Source organism: Alligator sinensis, unplaced genomic scaffold (assembly GCF_000455745.1).
Source record: "Alligator sinensis unplaced genomic scaffold, ASM45574v1 scaffold1494_1, whole genome shotgun sequence".
Lineage (NCBI taxonomy): Eukaryota > Metazoa > Chordata > Crocodylia > Alligatoridae > Alligator > Alligator sinensis.
In genome coordinates, this window is record NW_005842724.1 from 190,071 (window position 1) to 201,058 (window position 10,988).

The 10,988-nt window shown below is 42.6% G+C and overlaps 1 protein-coding gene across 6 annotated transcripts in view; it reads left to right on the forward strand.

The window, feature by feature from the left end:
• The window catches only part of ADGB (androglobin), a 286,810-nt gene that overhangs the window by 98,702 nt on the left and 177,120 nt on the right, over positions 1 to 10,988 (forward strand). For all 6 annotated transcript variants that reach the window (XM_006034315.3, XM_025216304.1, XM_025216303.1 and 3 more), the window contains one exon: positions 1,034 to 1,124. In XM_006034315.3, the coding sequence (XP_006034377.2) occupies positions 1,034 to 1,124 (91 nt within the window). The remainder of the gene's footprint in view (positions 1 to 1,033; positions 1,125 to 10,988) is intronic.

A 10,988-nucleotide genomic window follows, 5' to 3' on the forward strand; every position in this document is an offset into this window, starting at 1 on the left:
GGAGGTTATTGGCGGGGGAGGGTTAAAAATAGCCCTGTCAAGGTTGGGACGGGGTGTGTGGGGAGAACAGCACAGCCCTGGGGCTGTGGTGTGTGGCTGGCATTTCCCAGCCCCGGGGCTGTGCTGTGAATGCATGCAGGCATTCACTAGGTCAGGTCTACCCCTTATTGATCTAAAGTTAGTTTACCACTGAAGTGAATAACTTCTTATCAGGCATCCCATTTTTAGGGTGACCTAAGCCCTGTGAACACTTGCACGCAAGGGCACTCAGATTGATCAAACCAGGGCTGATATAAAAGTAATACTTATACATACAAGTGGTTCCAAGTGTCCTAGGAACCCTACTAGAGGCCCTGAAAAACTATTAATGCAAAAGGTGGATTGGTCCTCTTCTTCCTTGGTGCTTTTTTATGACTCAGTCTTAATGGTCAGATTACAGTGTACTAAAACGGTGGATACATTAATGGATTTTCAGCATTAGAATCTGACCCAGCATTCATGCAGATCTTGGTATGAATGAAGACTTTTTTTTACACATTAAGTATTTTATTATATTTATTTTATGCTTTACGTACATTTTTCAGTGCATCTATCTAAATCTAATACCTTAACTAGTCAAACTTTATTGAGCTCAGCTGGAATGTTCTTGCTAGAATTAAATAAAAATTGAACAATGCTATCAAGATTTGGTCCTATTGGTTTGATTGCTTTCAGGCTACTATTAGAGCAAGTCAGCTGTAATGAAGGTTTTAAACGGATCTCATGAACAGAAATGATACTGTGAAATCATATTTCAAAACTCCTGGTGCATTCAAATCTTCTGTAAAGCATATGTCCAAAAATAAATTATTTTTCAAAAAGTATAATGAATTGGAACTTTAACAAGTTATGTACTTTTCTAATATGCCACATCTTAGCTTGAATTATACCAAGAATAGCCTGGTATTAACCTTTATTTGTGAATATTACTTTGAACAATGTCACTGTTTCATTACTTAGCACACATAAGAGGCTTTACAACATTTTTTTTCAGAGCCTATAGTGAAGAAATCTGAACAGCATATTGAAATTGCCAGTCCATTTTTGAATTACAGACTTAATGTTATCACAGTGCCCACGGATGTGTAAGTACATTAAACTTTCTGCACAGTAATGGAATTTATATGTATTCACTTAGCTGTTATAATATAGTGTTAACAGTCCAGTTTTAAGTTCTGAATAATAGCAATATAAACAAAAAAGCCTTCCTTTATGCTTTCAGTATACGCTTATATAAATTAATTGCTCACTCAAGGGTCTGTAGGTTTTATCTGACATGTAACAGCATGAGAAAATGTTCTTTTTTAAAATGATGTTTTGCCATTTACCTTTCCTACAGTATTTCAGGCATTGTGCCTGAAAGTTCTGTTCCCTTCTTCCTTCTCCTAACAGACACCAGATTTAGCCTCAAAACCTTGATCATACCCACAAATGTCTGAAGGCACAAAACTCAAAGCCCATCAAAATCAATAGTGGTTTTGTTCTGATTTAAGTAGGCTTTAGATCAAGTCCTATAGCATGCTTAGGAACTTCTTATAGTAGTTACTTCTCTTTTGGTTGTTTCCCCCCTGTATTTCTTATTATAGCATTGATAAATGGAGATTTATAATGAAAATGACCTATATAGCTCCTGAATCTGAGGAGTTATTAAATATTAAATGACTATTTCCCTCAATTATGGAGGTGTTAGTTGAAATTGGTCACGTATGTTAATTGTATATGAAAATTGGCTTTATTAGTTCATTTACAACTGCATGCAAATGGCAGAGGCCCACTTTTTCCTTCAGTTCCTCCTTTGTAGCATCCTGCATGATACTGTAAGAAGAATTCACATAAATAGCTACATATGTTCTTCCTGAAGTACAGGGTGCATAGAATTGCTCTTCAACACTATTTAAATGGAAAAGAAAACATGGAAAAACAACTTCCATTTTCTGTCATCAATAGGATGTACTAGTCAGGCGATGGATCAAGATTTTTAATTAAAAGTGTGCTTATACTTAGACAGAAACCCTGCCTCTAAAGATTTGCTTAATAAAAGGCCTCTTGCCTCAACTTTGAACTTCGTCTTTAAGGCATTCTGCCAGTTGCTATATTCACTGGCACGAGAACACTGTCATGTTAACACAAGTTAGGGACTTCACAAAGTCAGTTCTAGGCAACAGCTTGTGACAGCATTTCTGCTGCAATACAGGTTTCAGATCTCTTCTTGAGCCCCAGAACATCTATCAGATCCTGTCTCAGCTTACTGGGCCTCATGGCCTCTTGTCACTGCTTTAGCCAGATTCTGTAGGGAGACTACTGAATGACTGAGTCAGTACTGTTCACTGATTTCACCTAGATATTATAGACAGACCAGTGGTACCTCTTGCATGCTCTCTTCTCAGTCCAATTCCACTGTCTATAGTATTGTTGAGAGATACTACAAGATTTAAGGAACTTTACTGGATCACCTCATAATCAAATTCTTCCATACATTCTAGTTTTAACATAACGTGATGTAATATCCTGGAATTCAGAGCAGCCTGCATTTCTCTACTATCAGGGTCTTTGCACTTTACTGAACAATTCTTCTACTATGTCTTATATTAAAGGAAAGTAAAAGCTGTGTATAAAAAAACATTGTTAGTGACGTTGAGTACCCCAAATGTTGAATTAAGGTTTCCTAGGCATTCACCTTCCTTGTCAGCATGCCTTATGAAGCATTATTTAATTACATGATCAAATACTATTTTTTACACTGGCCGTCTTCTTCTATTAGAACACAGAAGGGAATGCTCTGGGAATAAATCAGGTCTGTGTAGTGATTGTGATTGTTGACCCTAAGGTCTGTGGTGAATGAGGTAGGCAACTATGGAGGAAAAAGGACAGCCTGATGATTAAAAGGGCAAAAGTGGAAAATTGGATTCTGTTCTTTCTTCTGTCACAAGTCCTATGCAGTGCTTGCAGGTCACCTAGTCGCCTCCTGTGAATATTTGGTGTTCTTTCTTTCTTCTTGTTCAACTTAAGGCATTCTGTATCTTCTTTGTAAATTGGGTCTTTGCTCTAAAAGTATCAGGTACTATAAAATGTTAAGTATTCTGCAAAATTAGGTCACAGGTTGCTAAAACTGGACACCCCAAATTAATGGACACATTATTTAACTTTGACTTTAATCTCTGTCCTCAGTTTCTTGTCTGACGGTTGCTGTAAAGATGAATTCATTAACATTTATGCTTCACTAAAATCTCATGATGAGGGCAACATAGAGAATCTTGTGAGGAAATTAATAGTTCTGAATTTTGTGTGGGATTTGCATCTTGTGTCTTAAATAATACATGGAGTGACGCACACAATGATGAAGATAAAAAGAACAACTGCAAATGCTCATTCAGGCTGTGCAGTGAATGAGACAGGAAGCCTCCTGGTACTGGCTACCTTACTTTTGAAACTTCCAGCTTTTGAATTCTTTACTTTGCAGACTTCAAAGTGCTTTATTGGGTTTCTTTTTAAATGTAGTTTTCTACATTTTTAACTTACAAAATGGAGAATCAGAAGTTCACAGTGTAAACCACTCACATGCCTTTTCAGTAGGGCTGTGATTTTTAGTAGGTTTGGGATTTTCACATCCACAGAGCAGTCTTCTGTGATGAGGTGACAGAATAACTGGAAGCCATAGTCAGGTGTCATTTTTCATATAGGCCTGCCAATAGGAGGTTGAAACATGCTTCTTATTATGGTTTTCAGTTATGTGCAGAAATATGGTTCCAGATCATTCTGCCCCTACTACTGCAGCTTTTATCTTTCCCCTCCTTTGTTGCTGTCCCTTCCTGGTTCTTGCTTGTCCCATGATATCTGACTCTTCTCCCTCCCTTCTTGCTGTCCTCCCCCCCTTGCTATCTTCCCCCACAACTTTGGCCCTTTGTTTTCCATGTTCCCTTCCAGGGGCTTCTATTCTTCCACCTCCAACCTGATCCCCAACCCCTCCCCCACTATCTCCTTCACCCCTTCTGGTTCCTTCCATTTCTTCAATACTATGCATCCTTTCACCTTTATCCATCTTACTCATCCCTTTGTATTTGAGATTCACCCTCCATGATACTGGAGTGCAAGTAAGAGGGATAAGAGCCCATGAATCTCCCAGCTCATGAATTGCTAGGAAGGTTTCCTCGGTCTTTATAACCTCAGCATGTACTGGGCTTACTCCAGCGGTTGTATATGTGCAGTCTGATCTGTATGGAGAAGCAATAAGGGAGTAGAATAGATTTGATGCTGGTAAAATCTTGAGAGATGTCAGCTGCAAAACCCTATGAAGTTTCTCTTAAATGTGTGTAAATTTGGGAATTTTTGAGGTTTACTAGTTTACCAAATTTGGGGCAGTTATTGCAGGTGATACAAAGGTGACAGTGTGGCCAGAAATACAATTCCTTGACCCCCCAAAATGGAGTTGCTAGAATGTTAATGAAGCATTTTTAAACGAATAAACAATATATTTTCCTTAAGCCTGTCTTCAGAAATGGTGGAAACCATTTATCTTGAAAAGGTTGAAAACATTGATCTGAGACAGATACCTGGCATGCGAAATTCAATCTGAATAGTTTAATTATGATAAAATTTTAAGCAACAGTCTTATAAGAGGGTGTGTCAGGCAACAACTTGAGTACCTGTGCTGCCTGTAAATGACTGGCAGAGTACAGCTCATTCCATACATACTTGGGGCTTGATACAATGCCCAAGTATGTAAAATAAAAAAAACTCCCATTGACTTCAATTAATGTTGTATCAAGGCCTTATTTTCTTATTTTCTGTTCTTGCTACAAACCATCATGTAAGAGGGCATCAGGTCACCACATGACCTGAACACTCAGTGTAATATACAACCACTAGAATTAATGGTCTCCTGTTTCTCTGTCATTCAAAGTTTATTTTATAGCGTAGCATTGATTGGATAAGGGGGATATGGAGCAAAAGTTGATGTTTTGGTGGAGGTTCTGAGAACTTTTATTTTCCCAAACCTGGGTCCAATTTATATGATATTCCTTTTGATACTTATGCTTAGAGCTGTTTGCCCTTACAGACATTCAGTTTCTTGTGGGATCATAGAACCATAGGAAAGTGGTGCTGGAAGGACCTCATAAAGGTCATCTAGTCCAGCCGCCTGCTCAAGGCAGGATCATCCCTCACTAAACCATCCCAACCAAGTGTCGGTCTAAACTGCTTTTGAAAGTTTCCAAAGATGGAGATTCCACAACTTCTCTGGGTAGCCTGTTTCAATGCTTGACCACCCTCATAGTCAGAAAGTTCCTTCTAACCTCCAGCCTAAATTTTCCCTGCTGCAGCTTGAGGCCATTGCTGCTGGTCCTGTCCCCTATAGCCACAGAGAAAAGCCCATCTCCATTTTCTCTGTAATCATTCTTCGGGTATTTGAAAACTGTAAACAAATTCTCTCAGTCTTCTCTTCTCTAGGCTAAATAGACTTAGTTCTTTCAGCCTTTTCTCATAAGTCTTGTCTCCCAGGTTAATGTCTTGTCTCACCCCTGATTAATGTTGTTGTCCAGTGCTGGATTCATTCCACACTATCCACATACTTCTTGAAGTGTGGGGCCCAAAACTGGACACAGTACTCCAGGGGAGGCCTCACTAGTGCTGAACAGAGCTTAAGAATCACTTCCTTTGATTGACTAGTGGTGCATTTTCTCTTGTGCCTGTAAAAACTAATGTTAGACTTGAAGGTCCTGCTACAGTGCTCACAAGTATACATGGCATTAAGGGCTACTGTACTGATGGGCGATTTCCTTTGGTCGCGTTTCTGTTGCAATTCAAGTGACCATTTCTTGTCGTGATGTTGGACTCCATGATTGAGAAGGGAGTGCCACTTTGTCCTGTCTCCTGTTAAGGTTTAGGTCAATTCCAAAAGCCTTCATATCCTTCTTGCAGACATCGTTGAAGAGCGATTTCTGGTGCCCTATCGTTCTCTCCCAATCTGCAGTTGCCCATACAGGATGTCCTTTGGGATGCGCCCATCTTCCACCCTGCAAAGATGGCCAAGCCAGTGTAGACGTTGCTGTTTGAGTAGTGCAGTGATGGTTGGTTTTGGCAATGACCTCTCTATTGGTGATTCTGTCTTGCCACTTGATGTCAAGGATGTGTTGCAAACTGCATAGGTGGAAGCTGCTCAGCTTCTTTTCTTGATATTCATACGTTGACCGTGTCTTCGTATACAAACAGCTTAGTTTTGATTGTGAGTTTTGCATTGTTCCAGACTCATTTGGAGAGCTTACTGAAAGTGGTAGCTACTTTTCCAATATGCACATTTAGCAATTTGTCAGGTGATAGGTTGACACTCACTGTGGATACAGGGAAGCAGAATTTGTTCACTGCCTCAAGTGGTGTTGCCCAGGCTGGTAGATGATGACTGGTGAACACCCTGTCCTAGAACAACAGTCTTCTTGATGCTGATGGTAGGGCAAACATCCTGCAAGAATGGGAGAGGTGATTCATGAGTATTTGTAGTTGCCTTTCTTCATGGGTGGTGAGTGCAGCATTGTCAGTAAAAAGGAGCTCCCTAATAAGTATGTGCCTCACTTTTATCTTGGCCTTTAGACACGTGAGATTGTAGAGTTTCCCATCTGATCTTTTGAAGGTATATGCCTTCCTTCAAGTTATCAAAAACGTAGTGCAGCAGCCTAGAAAAGAAGATTCCAAAGAATGTGGGTGCCAGAACACAACCTTGCTTCGCTCTTCATCTCAAACCTTTCAGAGGTCGATCCATCAAACTGAATTGTGGCCTGCATGTGTTCATAGAAGGAGTGTATCATGCTGAGTAACATTGCAGGGCATTCAGTCTTTACCAGGACCTTGAACAAACCTGCACTGCTGACAGTGTTGAAAGCTGTCATCAGGTCAACAAATGCTACGTACAGTGACTTATTGTGTTCTCTGAATTTTTCTTGCAGTTTTAGTAAGGAGGCTATCATGTCCACTGTTGATCTCCCTGCTCTGTGAATCTACACTGTGATTCTGGGTAGACGCAGTCAGCAAGTTGTTGCAAGTGTTTCAAGATGACTCTGGAAAAAGCCTTTTCTGTGATGCTGAGGAGGAAGATGCCCCTATAGTTGTTGTAGTCACCCTTACCTGCTTTGTTTTTGTAGAGAGTGATGATGTTAGCATCATCATGCATGACTTGGAGTACTTCATCTTCCTTCCAGCAGCACATTAGTAGTTGATGAAGATGTGGTAGCAGACTAGCTTTCCTGCACTTGAGAAACTGTTCTGGGATGCCATCCTCCCCTGGTGCTTTTCCATTTGCTAGAGAGTCTCTGGCTTTGCTAAGTTCTTCACCTGTAGGTTCTTTGTTTAGCTGTGCCAGCACAGTTAGAGTTGGAAGTTGATCCAGTGCCTCTTCTGAGATGTCTGTTTCATGGAAGTAAAGCTCTAAGTAATGTTCGACTCAGCATGACATCTGCTTGTTCTTGTTAGTGATTTTTACTTTGTCATCTTGAGACTTGAGGGGGACAACTTTAGTGACAGTTGGGCCAGGAGCTTTTTTCAGGGCATCATACATAATTCACAGGTTTCCTTCATCTGAGGAAAACTGTATCTCTTGACATAGGTCAGTTCAGTACTGGCTTGTGTAGTGTTTGACTGTTTTCTGTATCATTGCCCTGGCATGTTTCAGCTTAGCTTTGGAACTTTCTGTTGGATTCTGGTTATTTCAGGTAGGCTATGTTTTTAGCTTTAACAAGTGTTCTTACCGTGTATCGAAATCCAAGAATGCAGGTCCTGGCCAGCTCGAGAGGTGAGGGCAGTTTCTGCCTCTGAGCTTTGTGCCAGTGCCTCTGGCAATTTCTCCCACCATGCTGCTTTACTCACCTACTGGTGCTTCCATCACTCCAGGAAGACAAGACGCTACTCTGCAGACCAGTGAAGGTCCAATATGTGCGGGTCGGGGGGCGGTTCAGGCGGTCCCCTCTGGGTCCAGTCTGGCGGCGGTTCATCTGGTGGGGTCGGTGTACTGGCAGTGGCCCGTGATGTGTTCCACGTAGATGTCACAGGACCAACGGATGGTGCCGAACACCATGAGACAGTGCATGAGCTTGGCATAGTGGCGGGAGACATGGCAGACACTCAGGACGCTCTCGTTTCTGGGGTCCCAGGCTCCGAGCGTTCCCATGATGAGAACGTCGACCGTCACGTCCTAGCTGCGGCCCCTCAGGGTGTCATCCAGCAGGGCGTACTATTCCTGCTTGCGAGCCTGGGCGTCGGTGAAGGCTTGACGCCATTTCTCAAAGGGGATGGTAACGTCCACAATCACGACCTTCTTGGCCTCCTCTTTGGGGATCACTGTGTTGGGACGCATCTGGCTCTCGTGGCCCAGGACGGTGGCGGGCTCAAAGTGGCATCTCCAGTCCGGGACGGTGACAGACGCCACTGGAGACGTCACTTTGCAGGAAGACTGGAGACACCACAGCAAATAGGCAGAGCTCTTTTCTCCCCAGCACCACCTGGGGTGATGAGGAACAATGGTCATAAGCTGATGGAGAATAGATTTAGGTTGGAGATCAGAAGGCAATATTTTACAGTTAGGGTGGCCAAAATCTGGAACCAACTTCCCAGGGAAGTGGTCCTCACCCCTACCTTGGGCATATTTAAGAGGAGGTTGGACGATCACCTATCTTGGGTCTTGTGAACCCAGCATTCATTCCTGTCTATGGCAGGGGGTCAGGCTAGATGATCTGTTCAGGTCCCTCCTGACCCTAGCTACTAGCTACTATGAATAAGTGGTAGCATCTCTTCCAAGTGTGCCTCAAACCAGTTTTTATTTGACAATTTCTTTTTCCCAAATACTTCTGTGGCTGTTTCCTGGAGGACTGTTCTTAGTCCATTCCAAGTTCCTTCAGCATTTGCAGTTCGTGCTTTTGCAGACTTAGCTAGCTCAAAGGTCATATTTCATAGCTTTCATGGACATTAGGGCTAGAGGGGACCTCAGAAGATCTTTGAGTCCAGCCCCCTGCCCCAGGGGCAAGAAGTCAGCAGGGGTCATAGGATCCCAGCAAGATAAACATCCAAATTTCTCTTGAAGGCATTCAAAGTAGGTGCTTGAACCACCTCCAGCGGCAGTCTATTCCAAACCTTGGGGACTTGGACAGTAAAGAAGTTCTTCCTTATGTCCAGCCTGAAACAGTCCTGGAGGACTTTGTCATCCCTTGGGGCGCTCTGGCGAACAGATTTTCCCCCAGATCCTGGTGAGTACCCCTTATAAACTTATAGGCAGCAATCAGATCACCCCTGAGCCTGCACTTTTCCAGGCTGAAAAGTCCCATAGCTCTCAGCCTCTCATCATATAGTCTGTTTACCTGACCTCTGATCATGCACATGGCTCCCCTCTGGACTCTCTCAAGCTTCTCCACATCCTTTTTGAATTGTGGAGCCCAAAACTGGACGCAGTACTCCAGCTGCAGCCTCACCAAGGCTGAGTACAATGGGAGAATGATGTCCTGGGATTTCCTTGATTCTTTGAAAGTCAAGGCACTTGCTTTGGACTTCTGTGCTGTGTATGTTAATTCTTGACTGACTCTTATGCTTGCCTCTATGCAGCTTCTTTGGTATCACTTTCACTTTGCTGCTAATAAGGGAGTGGTCTGTGTCATAATCTGCACTGTGATAAGTTTGGGTATATTGTACACTGGGCACGTCTTTTCTTCTGGTGATCATGAGGTCTTATGGATGGCAGTGGCCAGATTGTGAGTATCTCCATGGTACTTTTTGATGCTCTTTTCCCACAAAGTAGGTGTTAGTGATACACAGGTGGTTTAAGGTGCAGAGTTAGAGACGACATTGGCCATTTTCATTCATTTTCCTGATGCAGTGATGTCCCAGGTATGTTGGCCTAGAGTCATGAACTGCACCTTCTCAAGCATTAAAATCCCCTAGGAGGAGAAGCCTCTTGTTTGATGGTAGCTGCTGAATGATTTTTTGTAGAGCATCATAGAAGTTATTTTTACCATCTGAACTTGCCTTTGGTGCATAGGTGCTAATGATGTTAACAAAACCGTCAGTTGATTGTAGTCAGAGTGAGATGATGCAATCTGATGTTCCAGTGGGGGTCTCAATGGTTTTGACCAACCTATTACAAATTGCATATCCGACCCCATGTACGTGAATATCTTCTGCAGTCTTACCTTCCCAGAAAAAGGTATAGTTGGCCTCATGAATGGGGACTGAGTTAGCTAATATGCTCTCCTGAAAGACTGCAATGTCAACATTAAGTTTTTACAGCTCTTGATCAATCATTGTGGCCTTCTGGATATTATCTGTCATCTGTAAATTGTCATTCATGTCAAGACACATCATCCTGACATTGCAGCTTCCCAGCTGCAAGGTTTTAATATTTCTTTTCTTGTTGCCTGGTCCTTGATTCTCTTTTTTTACTTTTGGTTTAGCCCCACACACCAAATGAAGCAGGTAGACCATGGCAGGTTAGCACCTTAATGGCTGGGGGTGCCCATGTAAGGCGGGTGGTAGCTGACCAGTGAAACACAATTGGTTCCTCCCACTGACAAAGGTGACCCATGGTGCTCTACTCCACCAATTGTGTTGATCTTATAACCCATGACTGCCCTCTTCTGTGTTGCGCTCATGCAAGTAACAAAGGTGGAGTATGCTCTCCATTTAGTTTTAGCTGCAATGGCCTGGGAAGTTAATATGGAGACACTTGATTTGCCCATATATCAAGGTTCTGGTCTTGGCCCAGCTAGTTGATCCCAAAGGAGAGGCAGAAGCTAGTACATTTGGAGCCAGCTTGGCTGCAGGAACTGCTGGTACAAAGAACACCTTCAGTCTGTCCGCTTTTTGGGGCTCCACTCCTAAACTGATTGCCAAACAAGGCTGGAGAGCCCAGTCCCCCCTGCCATGACACCTACCTTTTGGTTGCATTTCTTCCACCAGGAGTAAGGACTACTACCCATGCC